Source organism: Jaculus jaculus, chromosome 2 (genome assembly GCF_020740685.1).
Source record: "Jaculus jaculus isolate mJacJac1 chromosome 2, mJacJac1.mat.Y.cur, whole genome shotgun sequence".
Taxonomy (NCBI): Eukaryota; Metazoa; Chordata; class Mammalia; order Rodentia; family Dipodidae; genus Jaculus; species Jaculus jaculus.
This window is the reverse complement of record NC_059103.1, coordinates 52,976,842-53,001,853: the sequence shown is the minus strand read 5'-3', so window position 1 is coordinate 53,001,853 and position 25,012 is coordinate 52,976,842. Positions and strand designations below refer to the sequence as shown.

General features: G+C 43.7%; 1 protein-coding gene across 8 annotated transcripts in view; it reads right to left on the bottom strand.

The window, feature by feature from the left end:
* Positions 1–3,135: 3,135 nt before the first annotated feature.
* The window catches only part of Cdc14b (cell division cycle 14B), a 115,807-nt gene continuing 93,930 nt past the window's right edge, over positions 3,136–25,012 (bottom strand). For 2 of the 8 annotated variants that reach the window (XM_004656847.2, XM_045142943.1), the window contains exons 10-15: positions 18,766–18,904; positions 18,503–18,662; positions 17,728–17,825; positions 9,756–9,872; positions 3,921–3,986; positions 3,136–3,612 (exon numbers count right to left, since the gene is read on the bottom strand). In XM_004656847.2, coding sequence (XP_004656904.1) covers positions 3,576–3,612; positions 3,921–3,986; positions 9,756–9,872; positions 17,728–17,825; positions 18,503–18,662; positions 18,766–18,904 — 617 coding nt within the window. In that variant the 3' untranslated portion in view covers positions 3,136–3,575. Of the gene's footprint in view, positions 3,613–3,920; positions 3,987–9,755; positions 9,873–13,640; positions 13,790–17,727; positions 17,826–18,502; positions 18,663–18,765; positions 18,905–25,012 lie in introns of those variants that run through there. The other 6 variants (XM_045142942.1, XM_004656851.2, XM_004656848.2 and 3 more) reach the window with 4 other exon arrangements.

Here is a 25,012-nt window from a genome sequence, read left to right as displayed (position 1 = left end):
AGTGGGCTTACAGCCTCCAAAACTGCAAGGAAATACATTTGCATTCATGCTTCCTACCAGGCTGTAGTATTTTGTCATAGTGACCCTTGCAAATAGCAATTCATATTTTAATTGCTATCTACCATAACTTAGCATGTTCAGTAAGTGAACACAATAAACCGAAGGGGTGTTTGATTATATTTTTAATTATATGATTGTAATTGTACAATTTCTACCATTTAGTATTTTTATAAAACCATTTACAATTACATAAGATTTTCAAATGCAACAATATATATCAAAAACTACATATGTATGCAAAGTTTACAAGCCATTACGAAGCTTTATCTTAAAAATACCTTCAGGAAAATAAAACATTCAATCAGTTCTCTCAGCTTTAAAAATATGATTAAAAAATATACATTTTAATAAAATATCAAGACGATCAAATACTGATTGATCAGTTAACATTTTAAAACTTTTACTAATCTGTACATGAGTGCACATTACATAAAGTCTGCAAACTATTAATATAAAACTGTAGTACTCTGATGGACATATCTGCTGACAGTGGGTTGTACTGGATAATTAAGGAGGTAATATCCTACACAGTATAGGTAAGTCATCCAGTCTTTCAAATACATCTGCACTATCCCCCTCAGTGATATGGAGAATGCTCAGATTTAGGAAAAAGGGAAGGACAGCAGCTACCCTCACTAGGACATTTCAGTGTTGTGGGAAGAAAACTCAAAGAAATAATCTATTATGGATGTTTTGGTTGACCACTGCTTTCCAAAATACAGTAAGAACTTTAAGAAAACATACAAGGAAAAGCTGTTGAGTTACTTCTAGAACTCACACCAAAGGAGTCCATTACTTATTGTCACTAGAGCAATTCAAGCAAGGGAAGGCTTGAGGAATTCCAGGCACAAGTTAACCAGAAAGCTCCAAGGTCCACCACACTGGATGGCATTCCAAGAGCAAGCACAGTGGCCTGAAGGGTACACTTGGGAATGCCTCTCCGACTTGCCTGTGCCCAAGTCAAGAGGTAGAAATCACTCCTGGGAGAAGGGTAGAGCTAGCTTCTTGGAGTCTAGTCTGGATCCACACGATTCTACAGACGAGGAGGGCAGTGTGTGGCCAGGGACAGCCATACTGGACAAGTGAGGCTAGCTCTGCTGCTCACTGCCAACCCCTCTTCACTGTAGGCAAGAAACTTCTACATTGTTCTGAACATGGCAGAAGTCACTTTACACTACCTAGAGCCCAGCTTCATAATACTTCTCTCTTGGAATCTCCCTGGCTCTCGATGACAATCTGGATCCCCAGAAAGCTTCAAGGGCATCTATAAATATTCACTTCTAATTTTAATTCTGTTGGAAGCGGTCTTGATGTACTTTCAAAGCTATTTAAGGCTCTTAAAGGAATCTCTCCATCTGGCATATGCTGACTCACATTCCATAGCAACAGGGTCTTCCAGAACAAGGACTCTTAAGTTAGAATCACAAAACATTCTGGGTAGTTTCAATGCATAAGACCAGGCAGGACTTTCCAATAATCAGACCAGAGATTTCTTGGATTCTAGATAGGTCCCACTCAGTTGAACTCGGTTGCTATGCAATCCATCCCCAGCACTAGCCCTAGTCATCAGGGTGGGTATTGCTGGGAATGTGTCACCACCAACTCACAAGTTTCCTATGACTAATTTCAGCAAGCAGAATAAATGCAGGGGATTTAGCAAGAGCCACAGTGGTAGCGATTCCATTTGGAAAGAAGCCACCAACACAAAAAGGCAATTTATGAACTAAATGGCTGTGGCTGCCACTAAAACACATGTGGCTTGCTCACCAGGACTCAGCCTAAGTGGCCATGGGCAGCCTGTTCACTCGTTCTGTACACAAGAGCTACATCAAGCTGGCCGAGATGGAAGTGTGGTATCCCCACTACCTGGGCAAGTTAGGAGGAGCTGGCCTTGTCAGACATTAAGGGGAGGAGTTGCCCTGAGAGTTCAGTATCTCATATGTGAGCACGTTTGAATATGCAGTCTCATCACAACACAGTAAGTGGAATGCTTCTCTCCACTCCCTAACCCCAGGTCTCCTAACTGTCTCTGTAGGGAAGAAAATGCTTTTGCCAATGTCTGAAGGCTGCAGGATTCTACTTCCACAGTGCCTGGTGAGGGGAGGACAAAAACACTGTAAAGGAAGAAGCCACCCTCTTCCAATTTCTTTTTGCATTCCCAGAGGTTAGCAGTTAAAAGTTTAACTTGTTCATTCTAACTGCAAGGAAGGCAGTTTTTCACGTGGAATGACATGTATGCGTCACACACTTTTGTCTTAAGAAGGCAGCTGCTCTCCTGATTATAGCTCTCCAGGATCCAAACTGGGACAGGCATTCCCCTTCGCTATGGAAGTAACCAAGATAACGGTAATATGCATGGGCCACGGGTCCCCCTTTCTCTCCTCTCTCTCTTTGGCAGCACGTAAGTTCGGGGTCCACGGCTCTCTCTGGCACAGGCTTTGCTGAGGGCAGGAGGGGTGAAGAAAGAAGGCACTCTGCAGTCACCAGTCATCGGCCCCAACCGAAGGCAGCCGTGAGCCCTCTCAGTACAAACCACGAGATCCAGAGTGAAGGAGTGAGTGAGTGATTGTCACCAAAGTCAGAAGGAAATAAAATCTACAGTGTTGCAGAGAAAGACTCTACGAAGTGTTAACAGTTTTGCTTTCAAAGCCATCATTATCTGGGATTGCTGTTTCCAAGGGTAAAAACCACCAGTGCTCTGCTTTGATGTATGAGAGGAAATAGGATTTCTAACCTGTGTGACTGGGCAGCCCAACCACCTGCAGCCTTGCAATTCTTCAATCACTAAACGACCTACAAAGGAAGAAACTGAAGTGGTTTTCCAACCCAGAAACCAGCATCTCTGAGACTTCAAAAGCTTATGTTAATATCTTGTAGCAAAACATCATTTGGCATTATGGCATACAACAGTGTTTAAACATGGTTCTCACAGGTTCTTGATAATAAAGCACTCTTTGGTGGAAGACAAGCAGCTTGGGTACTTCATGGAGTAAACACTAACAACAATATTACAAAGAGTAAGGTGAAGACAACTAAACCAAATCATATCAAGGACAGAAAGGACCACTGCAGTAATACATTGTATCATTTTATAAATTCCTCCATGGGGCTGCAAACAGAAAATAAATACATAATAGACCTCCATCAGGACCCTCAAACCTTCTGAAGGCCAGCAGCAAACGGGATTGCCATCGCAGGGACACATGTACCACACAGACCAGGCGGCGCTCGGGACGGCAGAGGGCTGGGGTATTTACACCTGAGACTAAACTTACAATGACATCTTTGTGGCTCAACTTGAGACGAGTCTACAAAAAGGAGAGTTGGGCCCCTCAAGGTGTTCAACAGAGGCCCAAACTTAGTGAGTGAAACTCCAGTGACAGTCTTCATTGAGTAAACTTCTTAGATGGAAAGCAACTAAGGCTTCTGTAATTCTGGGTTTTCAACCAGACTGTTCTAAGTCCTGCTGGAGTTTCCTGTTTCTAGTTCTTCTTCAGTTCTGGTCATGGGCTTACTTAACGCAAGACTGTCTTAGTCCTTGAAATGGATGGACTGAGGAGAAAAAAGAACACAACAAAATGATTTTACCATGAAGGTTTCAAAGTGTCCCAGTGGTATTTATCAAAGACAAGGAAGGCAACATAATAAAAATGTTGACATGCTGAAAAGTGCATAATTTGTGTAACTGTTTTAATGACAAATACTGTGAAAGAGACAGTACAATATCAACCACAAAGGAAAGACATACAGGAGAAAAAGGCCGAGCACAGAAAGGTTCAGTTCTGCAAAATTTGTTTAAAACAACAGAAATAAATAAAAATAAAGATAGGCGGACGGGGGCAGCAGAGCAAGGAAAGTACCATAATGCCTGCACGGGCATTGGCTGCAAAGCACTCCTTTTCCTTCTTTCCCTCTGAGGAACCAGGCTGTGGGAAAAGCGGGAAGAATGAAAGACAAAGAAGGGTTACTGGATGGTTTCAAAAGCCAGGTGTCGGTCACAGAAACACTTCTGGCAACTCAGGCAGTTGGCATGTCTGTGGGGAGGCATAGGCAGGGACAGCCAATGGCCCTCTTCTGCTTGTCAGAAGCCAACCCTGACTCTCATCCTTCCTTCCTATGTTCCTACACTTTCAACTCAGCAGCAACTTCCACAAAAAAGCAAACTCAGAGAAGGGACAGGAAAAACCCCTTGCAATCTGGGGCCGTCCCTCACTTGAACAGATAAGTCTTGTCGGAATTGGCTATGGAGCTTTCAGAGACAGGAAGTGCACAGCTCGTCAGAGACAGACAGGAAGTGCACAGCACCGTCAGAGAGAGACAGGAAGTACAGAGCACCGTCAGAGACAGACAGGAAGTGCAGAGCACCGTCAGAGACAGACAGGAAGTGCACACAGCACCGTCAGAGACAGACAGGAAGTGCACACAGCACCGTCAGAGACAGACAGGAAGTGCACAGCACCGTCAGAGACAGACAGGAAGTGCACAGCACCGTCAGAGACAGACAGGAAGTGCACACAGCACCGTCAGAGACAGACAGGAAGTGCACACAGCACCGTCAGAGACAGACAGGAAGTGCACAGCTCGTCAGAGACAGACAGGAAGTGCACAGCTCGTCAGAGACAGACAGGAAGTGCACAGCACCGTCAGAGACAGACAGGAAGTGCACACAGCACCGTCAGAGACAGACAGGAAGTGCACAGCTCGTCAGAGACAGACAGGAAGTGCACAGCACCGTCAGAGACAGACAGGAAGTGCACAGCTCGTCAGAGACAGACAGGAAGTGCACAGCTCGTCAGAGACAGACAGGAAGTGCACAGCACCGTCAGAGACAGACAGGAAGTGCACACAGCACCGTCAGAGACAGACAGGAAATACAGAGCACCGTCAGAGACAGACAGGAAGTGCACAGCTCCGTCAGAGACAGACAGGAAGTGCACACAGCACCGTCAGAGACAGACAGGAAGTGCACACTCGTCAGAGACAGACAGGAAGTGCACACTCGTCAGAGACAGACAGGAAGTGCACAGCTCGTCAGAGACAGACAGGAAGTGCACAGCTCGTCAGAGACAGACAGGAAGTGCACAGCACCGTCAGAGACAGACAGGAAGTGCACAGCTCGTCAGAGACAGACAGGAAGTGCACAGCACCGTCAGAGACAGACAGGAAGTGCACACTCGTCAGAGACAGACAGGAAGTGCACAGCTCGTCAGAGACAGACAGGAAGTGCACACAGCACCGTCAGAGACAGACAGGAAGTGCACACAGCACCGTCAGAGACAGACAGGAAGTGCACACTCGTCAGAGACAGACAGGAAGTGCACAGCTCGTCAGAGACAGACAGGAAGTGCACACTCGTCAGAGACAGACAGGAAGTGCACAGCACCGTCAGAGACAGACAGGAAGTGCACAGCTCGTCAGAGACAGACAGGAAGTGCACAGCTCGTCAGAGACAGGAAGTGCACACTCGTCAGAGACAGGAAGTGCACAGCACCGTCAGAGACAGACAGGAAGTGCACAGCTCCGTCAGACACAGACAGGAAGTGCACAGCTCCGTCAGAGACAGACAGGAAGTGCACAGCACCGTCAGAGACAGACAGGAAATACAGAGCACCGTCAGAGACAGACAGGAAGTGCACAGCTCCGTCAGAGACAGATAGGAAGTCAGAGCACCGTCAGAGACAAGAAATACACAGCACACTCAGAAACAGGAAGTGCACAGCACCGTCAAAGACACACAGGAAGTACAGAGCACCATCACAGACAGGAAGAATAAAGCACCATCAGAGACAAGAAGTACACAGTACTGTCAAAAGCTTTTGGAGCCAATGGGAAAACACCTGGAACTTCAAGGGGACATTAGTATTTGAAAAGATCAGAGGGAATCACATTTAACAAATTATAGAGAGTTAGGGTTGGGACTCTAGCACAAATGCACTTTTGGAGAGAACAGCAGAAGCAATGGCCAGGGACGAGGAGCTGAGACCCAGTGATAGGCCAGGCGACAGTGAATTTCCCTGAAGTACTTAAGAGAAGTACACATAGCACCTTGTGGGTGAAGAGCTCATGCAAACACACGACTTTGGCAGCTGAAGACAGACTCTGACCATCGCTCTTCCTCACAACAGGAGCAAGGGCTGACGCACCCCAGCCATGGCACCGAACTGGATAGGCAGTGGGAGTAGAGGATGGTTCCCAAAGGGGGAACTTACAGCGCCTGTATGTGTTACGTATTTTTTTTATTATTATTTTATTTTTAAGAGAGAGAGAGAATATGGGCGTACCAGAGCTTCTCAGGGGCTGTGAAAGAACTCCAGATGTGTGTGTCCCCTTGTGCACATGTGCGACGTTGCACTGTGCATCTCGCTATGTGGGACCAGATTAGAACCCCTTTGTGCTTTGTGTGGGTACTGTAGAATCAAACCCACGCCAGTAGGTTTTGCAATCAAGCACCTTTAATCTCTAAGCCATCTCTCCAGCGCCATGTCAAAATATTTTAGAAAATGGTATGAAGAAGATTGCCCAAAAGAAGCTGCTGAAGCTTCCAGAAACATGTGCCACGGAAAGAGCTATGAAAAGCCATTAAATAAGGAAAATGGCAACAAATGAGGAATCTGCTAGTCACCGTTATTTTTATTGTATTTTTGTGAGCCCAAGCTAACCTGGAACTCACTCGTTAGTCTTGGTTGGCCTTGAACTCAGAAAAATTCTCCTACCACAGCCTCCTGAGTGCTGGGATTAAAGGTATGTGTCACCATGTCAGGGTTAAGTAGTGGCATTTTCACATCTCATTTGAGAGTGCTCTTCAGAGTTAGTGTGAGAAGGCTGCAAACAGGGCACTTCCACTTAGTCAATTATTCCCTGAACTGAATTCCTAAAGGAAAAAAGTTAACATGGATTTATGGCTATGATGGAAAGTTAACAGGGAAGAAGCCCATGAATTCCTTCCAGACCTGAGCAAGGGGGGAGAGGGAGCCATGCAGAGCACCAGGTCTAGCCCACCCCATAACAGCCAGGCCACACGTGCCTTGATGTGCCTGAACTTCTGCTACATGTCTTACATTTAGAGGTGGCTGAAGTCCAAATGGACATGTGACAGAATGATCATCTGCCATGACAAGTGTGTTACTTCCTCATCAATAGCAAAACTCCCAGGTACCCAGCCACTGAGTAACAGCTTTTTTAACAAGTTTAAGGGGAAGTTCTCCAAAGCTGAAGAGTCTCTCAGGAAACTGTCAAATATCAAAGGAGTCAATTCAGTGCAGTGAAGTTGGGGATATCCTTCCTGGAAGCCTCAAAGAACAGGTGAGGAAGAAGAAATGAATGGTGGAGCACTAAGCACCAGCGCTGGGATGAGGATGAGGAAGAAGGAATGAATGATGGAGCACTATGCAGCAGCGCTGGGATGAGGATAAGGGAATGGATGGTAAAGCACTATGCACCAGCGCTGGGATGAGGATGAGGAAGAGAGATGAATGGTGGAGCACTATGCAGCAGTGCTGGGATGAGGATGAGGAAGAAGGAATGAATGATGGAGCACTATGCACCAGTGCTGGGATGAGGATGAAGAGGGAATGGATGGTGGAGCACTATGCACCAGCGCTGGGATGAGGATGAGGAAGAGGAAATGAATGGTGGAGCACTATGCAGCAGCGCTGGGATGAGGATGAGGAAGAAGGAATGAATGATGGAGCACTATGCACCAGTGCTGGGATGAGGATGAAGAGGGAATGGATGGTGGAGCACTATGCACCAGCGCTGGGATGAGGATGAGGAAGAGGAAATGAATGGTGGAGCACTATGCAGCAGCAGTGGAATGAGGATGAAGAAGAGGGAATGCATGGTGGAGCACTATGCACCAGTGCTGGGATGAGGAAGAGGAAGAGGGAATCGACGGTAGAGCACTATGCAGCAGCACTGGGATGAGGATAAGGGAATGGATGGTGGAGCACTATACACCAGTGCTGGGATGAGGATGAGGGAATGCATGGTGGAGCACTATGCACCAGTGCTGGGATGAGGAAGAGGAAGAAGGAATGAATGATGGAGCACTATGAACCAGTGCTGGGGTGAGGATGAGGAAGAAGGAATGAATGATGGAGCACTATGCAGCAGCACTGGGATGAGGATGAAGAGGGAATGAATGGTGGAGCACTATGCACCAGTGCTGGGATGAGGAAGAGGAAGAGGGAATGCATGGTGGAGCACTATGCACCAGTGCTGGGGTGAGGATGAGGATGAGGGAATGCATGGTGGAGCACTATGCACCAGTGCTGGGATGAGGAAGAGGAAGAGGGAATGCATGGTGGAGCACTATGCACCAGTGCTGGGATGAGGAAGAGGAAGAGGGAATGCATGGTGGAGCACTATGCACCAGTGCTGGGGTGAGGATGAGGATGAGGGAATGGATGACGGAGCACAATGTACCAGTACTGGATGAATGAGAACATGAACCTGCAAAAGAGACAGCCTTAACAGAAAACCACAAGCCCCTGCACCTCCTGAAAAGGAGTCCCATTTTATCTTTTTGTACTGCTGCTTAAAAAGAAGAGATTTCAAAGCCAGGCATGGTGGTGCACACCTTTAATCCCAACACTCGGGAGGCAGAGGTAGGAGGATTACTGTGAGTTCGAGGCCACCCTGAGACTCCATAGTGAATTCCAGGTCAGCCTGGGCTTACAGTGAGATCCTACCTCGAAAAACCAAACAAATAAAAAAATAAAAATAAAGAAGAGAATAAATAAAGAAATAAATAAAGAAGTAGAATTTTTCGGAATTATTCAATCTTTTTAGCTCATACTTTTTTCCTGCCTCAGATTATAGACTAATGTCAATTCCTTTATTACCCTTCAACCAAAAATAACCACTATTTCACAGGCTAAAAGCTCTAGGCTACAGCCTAGCTACCAATGATTTGCTTTATTTCATAGAAGCAAGCCCCAAGTGTTTCTGGCTTTTAGCATCATCCCAAATTCCAGGCAGGTGTTTTAGGCCAGTTTGTTCAGCCCAATTGCATGAACATTCACTATGCAACCTACTCTAGAACCCTCATAGCATCCTGTCTAGGCCTGCAGGATCGCTCACAGCAAATCAGGAACCACTCACTCTGCAGAGAGCAATGTCTTCTCTCATCAGAGCTTGTTCTTAATGAAGGAAACAACAATTGCTAATGTAAGCAGTAGCACATCTGAGAGGGCTGCGACCAGAGAAGAGTCAAGGTCAAGGAGGTTTCCACATTTCCAGTGGTACTGCCATGTGCAGTGGATGCTCCAGCAGCCACCTGAGCTGTGTCAGATGACACAGGAGATTTCTTCTGAGCCCTGCCACAGAGCTTTAGAAAATCCTAACTTAGGCCATGCCACCCCTGGACATACTCAATCTTGTCTGATCTCGAAAGCTAAGCAAGGTCAGCCTGGTTAGTATTCTAATTTAAAAAGTTCTAAAGCAACTTTCTCAATTTCTCCATATCATGAGACAAACAACCACACTTCCAGTTAGGAATTCCATCAGAGCAAGAAGGTACCCCAAAAGCCCACATCCAAATGCTACAGATTTTCACAGATGGTGAACTAGTAACTTCTCATTACACACAGAGACTACTGCCTGTTTCATATCCACTTCCAGAAGCAGGGTCCAAAAGCAATTTCAATTGGAAACCAGTGGTTGGCACTTTCCAGAAGAGCAGGGTCTTTTCTCACCTTTTAGGACTGCTTTTCCTCGAAGCAGATCTGGTTGCTCGTTTAGTTATGCCTGCACTGCCAGTAAGGTTAGGTTCAGATGTTTTACAGGTCTGAACACTCGACTGAAGAATTACTCTGAAAACAGTTGGAAAAAAATAAGATTATATTCACTACAATACTTTCAAATACTGACAGAGGAAGGCACTTTTGCACTTTCATGCAAATTATTTTTTGTGAATTGACAGACTTTTCTGTAAAAAAAAAAAAAAAATCAATCAATAGGTAAATAAATGAATAACCCTAAAACACATTTCTACATCAAGGCCTTCTAAAATGGGGTACCTCATTTCTCTGTGAAGGCTATACAGAGATAACCAAGTGCTTTGCTTTTGGTAAATGAATGAACTGGTGTTAAAGCAATTCACACACCAAAGAAATCCATCAGTTACATCTGTCCAAGGAAACTTGGTCAGATTGGTAGTCATGAAAAAAGTCAGATACTCCAAATGTTAAAGTATGACTATAAATGTATAAAATAGATACATCATTTTCACTGGTCAGAGCTGAAAGCAAATGCAAGAAACATCAAATCAATAGTAATTTTTTTTCAAGATAGGGTCTCATTCTATCCCAGGCTGACCTAGAACTCATTCTGTCATTCCAGCCTGGCCTCAAACTCATCTCCCTCTGCCTCCGGAGTACTGCAATTAAAGGCACGTACCAGTATGTCCCACTTAATAATTTTATATAACACTTCCAAAGTTTTAAATATATTCAAGCAAAATTTAAATTTTTTCTGGATTATCAGAATTGACTAAGTCTTAACGAAAGTGCAATCACTTAAATGTTGTGAAATGCGCCTAGATCTCTAAAAATCTTCTTTGGCAGTACACTGTTCAAAAGACAAATTCATGACTCAGAAGCAACAATCTCAGATAAAGTCCACATAGAACACCTTGTTCATTAGCATTGGTCTCTTATTTTTATTCCATTAAATTGTCAGAGGAAACACATCAGAAATTATCAAAAGATGTGATATGCCAAATTTTTACTTAGGAGATATTCACTCAGAAACTGTGGCAAATACCCTCATTTACATTTATTGAGGTTTACTTATCTGAATGAGAACACACTGACTTCAAAAATGCTTTCTCAAAAAAAAAAAAAAAATCTTTGAATCTTCAAAAAATGAGAGATCCAGAAACAACTTGTAAGAACTCCCTAAGAGTCAAATATAGTCAGTACAACCAACAAGCCGACCTGCCTCTCAGGCCCGAGTCACCAGCATGGGAGCTGACAACCAAAAATCGATCCTTCCAGCTTTAAAACCTCCTAAATCCCTGTGATCATGGGGTTTCCCACAATAATGGTGCTTAAGAGACACTGGTTCCCATCTCATCCCTCAGGGAAGCAGCAGGTTCTTCTAGGGCAGCAGCAGCAGCACCGTTTCCACACAGCAGTTCTGAAAGACCTGAAGGCGCTAGCTTTCAATCTTGCACAACATCTAATCCGACAAAGCAACCCATGTTTGATCCCAATACTTCTCCCTCTGTAGATTATGCATCAGTGTGGAAAGAAACCCCCCAAACCACACCTACATATTACCAGCGGCTGCTGGAAGGAGCTCCAGATCGGGAGAGGGAAGCTGACAGGAGTGAAGTGTTCCCTAGGGACTCCGGACTGCCTTCCATCCTCCAAGCCAGGCTAATCACATGGCCGGACCCAAGTATTTTTCAGAATGCCTTTTTCTCCTTCCCAACTTCCCTAACAAAAGATCTTCTGCCTGAATCCCAGGCCCCTATCCTCTCTGCCATTATTTGTGGAGTCCCGGCAGCCTGATTTCGATACAGAGACATCCACAATGTAAGGCAGACAGCAAAGTGAAAAACTGAAGAGTCAAGTATCGCACTTACCAAGCCACAAAATGCCTGAATGTCCAAATCCAAGAGAAGAGTCCCTCAGGCAGTCATGTACCACTTCACGGGGACCACTGTTACAGGACTTTCAGAATGTCCCCTGAGACCCAGCACCCGTCTCCAGAGACACTGTCCCTGCTGCCTGCACTTGACAGCATGAAGTGCTGCTCACGTCTAAGGCTCCAGGCCAGGATTGCAGGTGTGCACTGGTTAGCCAGCCTAACCAAAACAGCAGTTTCAGGGCTTGTGAGAGACTCCATCTCAAGGGAAGAGGAGGACACCCAACATTCTCTTCTGGTTTCCCCATGTGTGCACACAGAGCGTGCGTGCACGCACGCACACAAACACACACACACACGTACACATACATGCACACACCCACCCATATACAACAAAAAGCAGCTGCCCCCAGGCTCACTCCCTCCCTGGCCCATAGATGATACCACAATGTATTAAGCCTCTTTGGAAGAAAGTCATGAGAAGGCAGTGGCTACAAAGATTGTACTTGTTAAATAACACAGTGGTGGTGATGGAAAATTTTTTTGCTTCTGTACATTCCAAGTTAATAGGCAGGCTAAATGGAATGTTCTGCAGCAATCTTCAAATGAAACAGCAGCACCAGCCATGAGAGCTTGTCTTACAGAGGACAATAAAAAGGAGAATGCCTGGTAGACACCACGTTTAAAATGGCCTAGGGGACAAAGGCCCAAGTGTTATTAGCAACATCTCTACCCACTCAGCATGTCTCTGCACTTGGAATAGCCTAAGACTAAATCTATATAGTGCATCATAGTTCTTGAGTCAGACCAGTGGAGAAGCAAAGGGAAAAACACTAAAAAGATGATCTCTATCTCAGAAAAATGTACAATGAACACATGACCTGGAGCTCATCTGAATAAGATGGTCAGGGAAGGAGTGTGACAATGTGTTAAGCAGGGTTTCTTTAATCCTGTAGAGTGGATCTCCTTCATTCTTTCTGAGTCAGAGGAAGACACTCAGTGAAACCACAAACTGAGAGTTGGCTGCGATGGAATTTCACTTTGGAAGTGATCCTAGAGGAACTTCTGCATTCTTTTGTAATTTCCAAGTCCAAGCTTGGACAAGAAAAGACATTTGTGGAATGGAGTGACAGAAAAGTTCTGGAAAATAAACCCAGACATGAGAGGTGGCATGGTTACGGGACACGGTCTCTCTGTGGCCTTAACTGATGTTCTGTATAGAAGCTGTCTGCTGCCTGCTCTGCAGAAAAGTGTCTTCTCTGTGCAGGAAGAGTGAACTCCAAAGAAAGCAAAATTGTCTACATAACATAATAAAGACATTCTGGTTATTCTGGGGTGAGAGACAAAGAGGAAAGGCACAAACACAAGACACCAGGCTTTTTTGCCTCTTATCTTCACTTAAAATGAAGGAACGAAAACTGTAACTAATTTCTGTATCTACAGAGCAGTGGCCACGAGGAGCCAGCTCTGCACACTGAAGAGAGATTGCTTAGGACAGAGCTGCTACATGGGCAGAGACCAGAACCTTGTTTTCAATAGCCCCCAGGTTGTGAAACCCAATCTTTGCTCTGTTAGGAGACTGTGGAGAAAATTCTTTTTGCTACACAGACACACTCAAGATATAGAAAACTAGAAAGACATGTAGACACACCTGTTTGGAAGGAAAATACCCTAATTATCCCAACAAGAGGACATTTGTGACAAGAAAGAAAATGACTTCTAAGTCTTCATTTATAAACAGCTGTTACAAAACTTAAGGATAAGTGCAACTTACAAGCTAGGTGCTATTTTCAGTATCCCTGCTATGACAGAAACGACAAGGCCCTCCCTCTTAGCTGCCATCCCATACATGGAAAAGATGCAGAAGCACTTTGAAAGCGGGCAACCCAACAAAGCAAGGAGAGCTCAAAGGAGAAAAACGTGTACTGTGAGGACCACACCAGATAGCAAGAGGAAGCCACAGGCAAGAAAGGGAGTGGAACACTTACACAGCAAACTATATCTGTCAAAGGGTCCGGATGGCTACTGTGTGCTGAAGCCATCGAGACAGAACAGCAGGATGGGAAGGATGTAGTCACACACAATCCACCAGATGACAACACTACACAGTGCAGAGGTCAGCACAGCTAGGGAACATCTAGAAAGAGGGGAAGGGGAAAGAAGAGATGTTCAAATTGGGAGGCCAAAATCAACAACATAATAAAATGCATACATAAGGCCACCTGTAAATTTCAGACACCCTAAAAAATGCCCAGAACAGCATCTATGACAAAGGGGTGGGAAACAAGGTGTCATCTTCTCCAAAAATGCTGGCTTTGGTTTGAGAGTCTCGTGTTCCATCAGCTGGCTAGTCGCGCACCTATGTCTTCAGCTTAAAACAGGTTGACACTTATGAACAGATGGTTAGACTAAATCTCTGCTTGAACTTTATGTTGTAACTGGTCATAGTTAAATGCACAAGTCTGTACACACAAAAAGCTAAACCAAATCATGGGTGGGAAAAAAAGGAGGCAGAAAAAATGCGTAGACTGCCTAAGGATCAAAAAGGAGGCACAATTATGAGTGAACATGGAATGGAACTGTTTTCAACAGAATTGTATCTAAAGCTCCTGAAACATCTAGGAGTTTATGCAAACTGAACACCTTGGCAACATGCATCATACGGACAACCTGGGACAACAAACTCCATTGCTAGAGTCATACTAGAGTCATACTATGCATGGTTCCTGGTTTTTCTTCATAGAATCCAAGGGGCTTTGAGCTTGGTGTTTCTTAACCATAGGTCTCAGTGCTACCAGTACTTCCACCTGGGGGAGGGTAGCAGCGCCCTCCAACCATAACTCTTCCAAACAGCCATCTGGACACTCTGTGACCAGATAAAGGCTCTAATGAGCATTTCCTGTATACAAAGTACAGGGGACTATCAAGTGTGAAGTGATTAATTGGGCTCACTGTATCATCTATTTTTCAGCCTTCTCAGCATCGCCATTAAGAGCTGTGTGCCAGGCACGCTATATGGGGAAAAGAGATTTTGGTAAAGGATAGGTCCAAATAAAATCTAACTTTATCCCACAAATCCCTGATCATCTCATTTAGTCTTCCCACAAAATAACAAATCTACTAATGCACAAAGATTATGTAATGCATTAATATATTTAAACAGGATGGACTAGCCTGGAATTTCAGAAACTCTACCTATCCAAACCTTCACTCAGTCACTGACTGAAGGATTATTTTAAAGAGAGAATGGTGTGAAAGTCCAGGTATCTGCTTATTTGGTCCTCTAGTTCCCCTTGTAAAGCTCTCTGCCTAAGAATTACTTCCCATTGCACAAATATTCACCTATCTCTACTGAATTGGTAAGAGGGATTTAAGTGATTTATTATTATATAGGATACAAGTCCATCTGCATACACCCCTTCCATGAAGCCCTAGCACAGCCAGCTGCAGAGTGGCAGGCAACATGGCTCCCATGATAAACCCTACCACACCAGATAGCATGGACAGTATACTTGCCATTGAGTCCTGAAGGTCAGATCAATGCCATGGCGCTACATGATTTACTGTCCATAGGAAGTCAGTATCACACAGACTCTCAAAAGAAAAGGCTCTTGTACACTGTTTCACAACTTTTAACTGCTCCCCAAAATTGACATTCTAAGGAGTCACCAATTACTCGAATACTAGTTGATAAACTTAATTTCCTCCTAGGATTCACCAGTACTTGGACATTTCTCACTTACTTCTCTCCTTGAAGGTATTTTCATATGAGTAAATCAATATGGCGGCAAAAGAATTTGCCCACAGTAACACTGAGTCAAATAGGGAGACAGGAATTGAATGTAGATTTTTCTCAACTGAAGCTGCTATTGAATACTTATTCTCTCAGGGGCCTTTCATTTCTAAAGCACCAATAAAGACTTGGTGGGGAAGAAAGAAACTCTCCAGGACTTAGTCCCTAGGGCTAAGAGTCCCAAATAAGAAAAGCAGAGGAGGGGATGACCAAAAATGCTATTAGAGGAGGAAGGAGATTTACTGCCACTCCCCCCAAAAGACCACAGGGTATGGGCTGGAGGGATGGCTTAGGGGCTAAGGTGCATGCCTGTGAAGCCTAAGGACCCAGATTCGATTCTCCAGGTCCCATGTAAGCCAGATGCACATGGTGGTGCATGCATCTTGAGTTCATATGCAGTGGCTAGAGGGCTTGGCATGCCCATTCTCACTCTTTTTCTCTGTCTCTAATAAATAAATAAAAATAAACCTTATAAAGACCAGAGGGTGTACACAGAGATTTCCTGATCTATTAATTGGTAATTAGAAAAACTGGAGCCTCAAAATTCACTGTGTGTTTTGGGATGGGGCAGTTGAGAGTTGCTTTGTTTCTTTGAGGGTTCCAATTACAAAAGAGACTCAGAAATAAACAACTTTCTTTCATTTCCCCTTTGTTTTCCTTTTCCTTTTCTTTTCGTGCCCTTCCTCGAATCCCTTCCACTTTCCTTTCATTTCTTTCCTTCTAGAAGGACATATAGGATCATCTGCTGGTTCCAAAGGGGTTTATATTTCACACCTCTCTTGCTCTCTTTTATAATAACAGAAACTATATTGCTAGGAATTTTATAGCCTTGGCTTCCTTAGAAAGAATCATCAGGTGATTTGAGCTCTAGAAGCTACATTTCTGAATACAGAGGGGAAGGCAATTAAAGGACATTTCCACTAAGTTACAGACAAGAACTTCTTACCAAGCAGATCTGTTTCAACTCCTGACCTGTCTGTGAACACAGGGTAAACTAACAACTTCTTAAGAAATAAACGCACCATGCAGATTCTTAAAAAGAAACCTAAAAACCTGGGCACAGCTAAAGTCAACTCAAAAAAGCATCTCTTTTTTTAGGGTTTGCCATCCAGTGACAGTGGTCCCTGGATGGACGGCATCTGCAGCAGGAGGAAGGTTGCCTGAGGATGTAGAATCGCAGACCCTCTGACTACAAGCTGCATTTCAACAAGCTCTCTGTGAGGGGTACCACCTAGTTCTCCTTCACGTCTAGAATTATTTTTAGGACGATTAGTTTGCAAATACAAAGAATTATTAAGGCACCAGATAAAAACTTATGAAGTAAAAAACAAATGGCAGCTGGGCATGGTGGTGCACGTCTTTAATCCCAGCACTCAGGAGGCAGAGGTAGGAGAATCACCATGAATTCTAGGCCACCCTGAGACTACATAGTGAATTCCAGGTCAACCTGAGACCCTACCTCAGAAAAAAACAAAACCAAACCAAAAAGCAAAAACAAATGGCATTTTGAAGTTAAAATACATCCTACAGCATACTTCTACGTATTTACAGGAAGTAAATTACACAAAAGGCACTGTTCATAAAACAGTCTAGCTGACTGAAACATCACTAAGCTGGAAGGGAATTCTTAATAAGTGTCTAAAAATCCTAACTGCTGTGGTGTATATGCATAACACTTTAGATTGGAAAATCTGACCCTTTGCATCGGGTTAAGAACCTTCCAGCAGTAATCTGTAAATACAAAAGTTCCTGTTTTTATGCTAAACCTTCTATAACTTGAAAGTTAAGTCCCCAGATTTAAAAAAAACATATAGTTTGGATGGGTTCACTGTTGCCGTGAGACAATGTAATGGCCTCAAGGCATCAAGTCATAGCTGATTACAGTCTACCGTGTTCAGACAGTCTACTGTGTTCAGACTGATGATGTGCACTGTGAGAAATTTAGAGTCACCATTTTGATAACCATGGGCAAGTCTGTTGTCCTTGGCCTTGCCATCTGCTATTACTCTCTTACGGATGTCACTGTTGACTGTCTCTGGGGGGAAAAAAAAAAGTGCTCCTAATATGGCTTTCTTTCCTATGACCATTCCTGAGGGTATGGTACAGTACACGGGTTAAGAGAATGGCTGACAGCTTCTTAGGTAAATGGGCACCACTTGATTTTAAATAACAGGGTGAAAACTGCAAGGTGATGAAGGGAGAAAATGCGAAGGAAAAAGTATTCACAAAGGACTCCTTACAAATTAGAAAAAAGCAAGCACAACAAAGGAAGCCAGACTCACGTGAGAGGTATAGAATTTGCTTTTGATTGTCTTCGACTTTTCAGGGCCCGAAGTCTATCGCCTTGTGTCACTCCATTGATTTCGTCGTCATCACTGTACTGTGTAAGTTAAAAAAAAACAAACACACAACCAAATAACAAAAAACACTGAGCTGATGATTTCAGCTGCACTTATTAATGCAGAATGATGGCACACAAACATGCACTTCAAGTTTCTTTTGAATGCTATGGTATTTTTCCAAGTCAAGCTAAAGGTCACATTACAGGACAACCAAAGGTGATTTTCAGGGGCAAAGGATCCAACAGCCCTCTATTTATAAAACACGGGCAGTGAAGAGGTTTTGTTTTGTTTTGTTTTTTTGAAACCTTTATAAAATTTCAACATTCCTTTACCACCAGTTAATTTAGTGCTGCTACCTGCTAGAACTGTAGTTCTTTAAAAGCTTTCCCTTTGAGAACTCCTGGTTCCCCTAAATCAGCTGTGGGGTAAGGGAAGGCGCCCTGAGGGCAGGGAGTAACTAAATCCATTTTAAAGAGCTTACTTGACTTCTACCTTGTACCTGTGCTTTAAGGAGCAAAAAGATATTTAATTTTATGGACACACAACTTTCTGGATTGTAAGAAGTCCCCAGGGAGAAGGTTATGAATAAAAACTGGGTAGAAAAAGCTCTTCAACATTTGCTTTATGATCTTCATGACAGTTTTCTCTGTACCCTACAGGCTTCTCAACAGCATTTTAAGCAATAACAACAGTGCGATGGGGTCAGTTCCATTACCAGCTCAGGCTCTTGCTTGTCTTGATTTTCAACCCCACTTATGGAAATGTCATCAACACCTGAGAGGAGCTGGGAGAAGGCTGTTCTGTGTGGTCCATTCTCCTGTCCCCTCAACTTCTGACGAAAGTAGTCACCATCCAGCCAGAGGCTCGACTGCTTCCTACAGCATTTAAATGACATCAGAAAACAGCTTACCATAGACACACAAACTCTTGTTTTCATACCGACCTGTCATTATAGGAGACAACTTCCAGTCTACTTACATGACCAGAAACTGCTGCTGTGGCCCAATCACTGAGCCAGGTCTGCAAATCCTGACCCAAGCGATGGTCTCCGCTGCTGTCATCCTGTAGTGCTTCATGATGTAGCAGCCAATCAGAGTGCCCGTGCGACCAAGGCCAGCTAGAACACAAACCATCCATGAAACTGGGCTCTTGTATTCCAGAATGTTCTGCGCAGGAGGAAATATTTGTAAAGCCTTCCTCCCATGGTTTTGCCTCCCTGTGCAGGAGTTTTCCAGGTTGGTCTGAAGAGGCTTCAAAAGATAGGTGCCTGGTCCCCCTCTCCTCCAGCCAAAATCTAACTGATGTCACGCAGCTTAGCAGAGCCTGGATATAGGGTCTTCTAAAATGCCCCAGGGGATATGATATGAAACCAAGACTGAGAATCATTTGTGAGCAAGCCTTCCAGCTTTCTTTCTACTTCATCCACTGTATATCCTACTAACTTTACAGCCATTCACATCCCGCTCTGGGGAATGACTGACCCAGGCCTCGTGCATGACTGACAAGTGCTCTGCTACACAACTACATCCCCCAGCCTGATTTTCTTTGTAAACTTTTCCTTCTCATCTAGCCGTGATTATTAACTCCTATAATGGTTAGTTTTATGTGCTGTGTCAGCTTGGAAGGAACTTTTTGTTCAGATGAGCATTTTAAAAAAACTTCATGGGGCTGGGGAGATGTTTCAACGGTTTAAGTGCTTGCTTGCAAAGTCTGCTGGCCCTAGTTTGATTGCTGAGTACCCATATAAAGCCAGACCTACAAAATGGTGCATGAATCTGGAGCTTGTTTGCAGCTGCAAGAGGCCCTGGTGCACCCATATTCACTCTTTCATAGATAAGTAAAAATTTTTAGGCTGGGGAGAAGCCTCAACAGTTAAAGGTGTTTGTATGCAAAGTTTGATAGCTGGAGTTTGACTCCCCAGTACTCATGTAAAACCAGATGTACAAAGTGGTGCATGCACCTGGAGTTTGTCTACAGTGGCTAGAGGCCCTGCTGCAACCATTTCATTCTTTCTTTCTGCTTGCAGATAAATAATATTTTTAAAATAAACTTTTAGGCGGGGCGTGCTGGCACATGCCTTTAATCACAGCACTTAGGAGGCAGAGGTAGGAGGATCACTGAGAGTTCAAGGCCACCCTGAGACTATATAGCGAGTTCCAGATCAGCCTGAGCTAGTGTGAGACCCTACCTCAAAAAACCAACAAATAAATAAATAAATAAATTAAACAAAACTTTGGCCAGGCATGGTGGTGCACACCTTTAATCCCAGCTCTTGGGAGGCAGAGGTAAGGTGGATCACTGTGAGTTCGAGGCCACCTGAGACTACATAGTGACTTCCAGGTCAGTCTGGACTAGAGTGAGACCCTACCTCGAAAAAAAATGTCTTTTAACTGTGTAAAGGGGGTGGGGCTTGCACACTTGTGGAGAATGAAGGACAACTTCGGCTATCTTGCCTTCCACCCCACTTGAGGCAGGATCTCTTTGTTGTTCTCTGCTATGTACCCCAGGCTGTCTTGAGAGCACCTGGGGGAATTCTCCTGTCCTCAACTCCCACCCCGATGCAGGCACAGCATGCTGGGATTACAGGTTCTTGCATTACTGCACCCTGGTTTCATGGGAGTTCTGGTGACTCAAACTCATGTCCTCATGCTTGAGCAGCAAGCACTTTTACCCACTGGGCTCTCTCCCCTCCAAGAGCATTTAAACAGTGCACTGTCATGAAGCATACTGTCCCACGTAACACAGGTGGCCCTCTTCCTGTCAGCGGAAAGCTTAAACAGAACACTACAGAACAGACTAGCCTCAGAGCACAAGAGTAGCCTGCAGGCTGCCTTCACACTGCAGGTGTCATTGGCTCTCCAGGGGCCCACAGTGCAGAGGACATCCTCACTAGACTGCACAGTTCCTCTGCCTAAACTTTCCACACACAAACATCCCACTGATTTTGTCTCGTGAGTACCCTCACTGGTACCTAGATGAATCAGGAAGTGAGACACATATGCAGATGTGGACGTAGTTTCGGACCTGGGATTGTACAGATCATTGAGACTGTCCTTCAGGACTTGGAGTGACGGTTACTAACAATATGTCCCTGCAGCAATCTCACATGGGAATCAGTTGTGAATAAAAAGTTCTCCTAAGTTTATTTTTATCACTAAGGATATTGAATTTTGTCATTTTTTTCTCCATTAGTGGAGATAACTATGTGCTTTTTGTGTTTTACTCCGTTAACATGGAGTATTTGCTTTTAAATATTTTTATTTATTTGCAAGCAGAGCAGAAGAAAGAGAAGAGGGGAGAGAAAGAGAGAGAGAGAGGGAGAGGGAGAGAATGAATGGGCATGCTAGGGCCTCTTGACATTACAAACTAACTCCAGATGCATGTGCCACTTTGTGCATCTGGCTTTACATGGGAACTGAACTCAGGCTGTCAAGCTTTGTAAACAAGTGCCTGTAAACACTGAGTGATCTCTCCAACATGAAGTATTAGCAATGCCTTTTATTGGCTAAACCACCCTATAATCACAGGATTTCTTTCTTTCTTTTTTTTAAAATTTTTATTTATTTATTTGAGAGCGACAGACACAGAGAGAAAGACAGATAGAGGGAGAGAGAGAGAATGGGCGCGCCAGGGCTTCCAGCCTCTGCAAACGAACTCCAGACGCGTGCACCCCCTTGTGCATCTGGCTAACGTGGGACCTGGGGAACCGAGCCTTGAACCGGAGTCCTTAGGCTTCACAGGCAAGCGCTTAACCGCTAAGCCATCTCTCCAGCCCAGGATTTCTTCTTTTTCCTAGCCTTTTCATTAATTAATTAATTTTTATTATTAGATATGGACATATTTTGTATGTAACCATCACATGTTGGTACCATCCTTTCCCTCCTCCCTACTCCTTTTCTGAACAGGCCTTCCTCATTGGGGATGCAGGTCAACCCCATGGGGATTATGGGTCATGCATTATGGGGCAGCAGTCAGTTATGAGGAAGAGACAGTGTCTCTCTGCAAAATGTCCCAACTTGTGGCTCTAACAATCTTTCTGGCCCCTCTTATGTAAAATTCCCTGAGCCATGCTGGGAGTGTTTTAAGTCTACTTCAGTGATGGGCACTTAGGAGCAGCATCTAAATGCCTGGTTTGGTAGGTGTTGAGTGTCCTCAGTATCTTTCTCCATCACCCTGATATCAGCTTAACTAAGACGGCAGCATTTTTTAAACGACCCAGCACAATCCACCTGGCCCCAGGTTTTTGTTTTGTTTTGTTTTGTTTTGTTTTGTTTTTGAGACAAGGTTTCTTTTTTTTTGGTTTTTCGAGGTAGGGTTTCACTATAGTCTAGGCTGACTTAGAATTCACTATGTAGTCTCAGGGTAGACTGAACTCATAGTGATCCTCCCACCTCTGCCTCCCAAGTGCTGGGATCAAAGGCATATGCCACCATGCCCAGCCAGACATGATTTCTTGTATTCTAGGCTGACTTCAATTCTCTTGGACTCAAGAATAATCTTGAACTTCTAATCTTGCTTCCACCTCCTCAATGTTGGATTACAAGAATGCACCACCACAGCCAGTTTGTGCGGTACTAGGGACCCAAATCCACAGCCTCACACATGACAGCAAGAACTCTACCAATTGAGGTACATCCCAACCCCTACAATCCTTTTTCTGCTGAATTCGGCTGGTATGTACTTTGTTCAAGATTTTTCATAAAGGATAATGCCCATGATACCTTTCTTTCTTTTTTTAAATTTTTTAAAGTATTTTTATTTATTTATTTGAGAGCGACAGACACAGAGAGAAAGACAGATAGAGAAAGAGAGAGAGAGTGGGCGCGCCAGGGCTTCCAGCCTCTGCAAACGAACTCCAGACGCGTGCGCCCCCTTGTGCATCTGGCTAACGTGGGACCTGGGGAACCGAGCCTCGAACCAGGGTCCTTAGGCTTCACAGGCAAGCGCTTAACCGCTAAGCCATTTTTCCAGCCCCCATGATACTTTTCTTGTGTCTTTGGTACCAAGGTAATCCTGGCTTGGTACAATGACTTAACAAGTATTCCTTCTCTTCAGTTTTTTTAAATATATTATTTACTTAGTTATTTATTATTTATGAGAGAGACAGAGAAAGGAGGGTAGCCACACCAGGGCCTGCAGCCACTGCAAATGAATTCTAGATGTATGTGCCACTTTGTGCATCTGACTTTACTTGGGGAAATCAAACCTGGGCAATTAAGTTCTGCAGGCAAGCACCTTAACAGCTGAGCCATCTGTCCAGGCCCTCTTCAGGTTTTGGGAAGTATCTCAAAAGGACTGCTGTCGGTCTTCTACTTGCTTGGTAGGAGCCACCAACGAAGCCAGCAGGTCCAGAGTTTTCCTTCATCAGGATGAGCAGCATCACTTATCCAACCTTCTCAGGTCTAGTTAGTGATCTATGCAGACTGTGGCATGGTGGTTCAGGGTTGGTAGGTTTCTTGTTTTTGTTTCAGGAATTTGTCCATTTCACTTGGATTACCCAATTTTTACTCTGCAATTGTTCATAGTATTCTCTTACTATCCATTTATTTCTACAGAATCAGTAGTACTACCTTTCCCTTCTAGCGTTAATAATTGAAGGTTTTCTCTTGTCTTCATCTAGATACAGACTATAAGTTCTATTAGTAATTCTGAATAACCAGGGCTAGGTTGTTGATGTTACATTGCTTATTTTTTATTTGCTGTAGTATTTATACTACAGTAATTTTAAGAATAGTGACATAGAAGACAGTATGTTACAAATTCTAACACTAGGCATGATAACTGCCCATTCATTTGCCTTCCCCAGAAATATTTTCCATATGACTATGAGTTATGGTCTGGCACCATTTTCTGTCTTCTTCAGGGATGCCCTTTAGCATTTCTTACATGTTTCTAGTGGTGACTATCATTATTTTTGAGGGAGTTTTGCAGGTTATCCGATACTTGATTGGCTAGGTTTTTTCTTCAGCACTTTGAATACATCAATTGGCTGCACTCTAGAGTTTCCCATGAGAAATGTGCTCTCAATAAAGTGCATCCTTTGCACGTGACATGTCATTTCTCTCTTGTTGCTTTCAAGGTGTCTGGCTTAGGACAGTTTGATTACAATGTGTCTCTATGTGAGTTTCTAAGTGTGTTGAACTTTGTGGATGTTTATGTTCATGTCTTTTATGAGACTGGGAGTTTGTCAGGCAATCAATATCTGTTTCTTCTCTCCTACCAGGCACAGATGGTCTGTCTGGTTGTATTACAAAAGTAAATCAGATTTTGTTCCTTTCTTGTCAATCTTTTTCCTTTCTGTTGTTCAGATATGAGGTTTTTAATAGCTCTTCTCTCTATAGTCACTGGGTGTTCCTACTGCCTATTCACATCTGCTTCTGGATCTTTCCAATAAATGTTTCCAATCATTCTCAGTAATGTCTTTTGTTTCCTTTAATTTTCATACGCCATTTTCCTGAATTTCCACTTTAAGAAAGATATTTTAGTTGCTGAGAAGATGTCTTAGCAGTTAAAGGCACTTACTTGCAAAGCCTGACAGTCCAGGTTTGATCCCCTAGTACCTATATAACATCATATGCACAAAGTGGTACATGTATCAGGAGTTGGTTTGTAGCAGCAAGAGGCCCTGGCCAACCCATTCTTTCTCTTTCAAATAGATAAATAAATATTCTTTAAAAACAGAGAGCTGTTTTAAAATTGTTGACTAGGGGGTGGAAGAGATGGCTCTATAGTTAAGGCACTTGCCTGCAAAGCCTAATGACCAGGGTTCAATTGACAAGAACCCTTGTAATAAGCCAGATGCACAGAGTAGCACATGTGTATGGAGTTCATCTGGAGCAGCTGAAGACCTCGGTGCACCCATTCTCTCTGTCTATCTCTTTTCTATCTCTCTCTGCTTGAAAATAAATTTAAAAAAATTTTAAAATCTTTGTCTAGAAAATAATGACCTGGTCTTTGTCAGGAATAGTTTTTGTTGACTGACTTTTTCCCCCTTTAAACAAACTACACTTTCCTATCTTTTTATATGCCTTGTGATATTTCTACTGCAAAACGAACATATGAAGATTGTAATTATAGCTATAGCTATATTCATTACTACAAATAGTTTTAACTCTAGAGATCAGTTTGCTGACTTTTTTTCCCCTCAGTGTTGGGATTTTCTTAATCATGTTCCTTATTTTAATTAACTAACAAAATTAGCATTAAATCGTAGTGCATTCATACA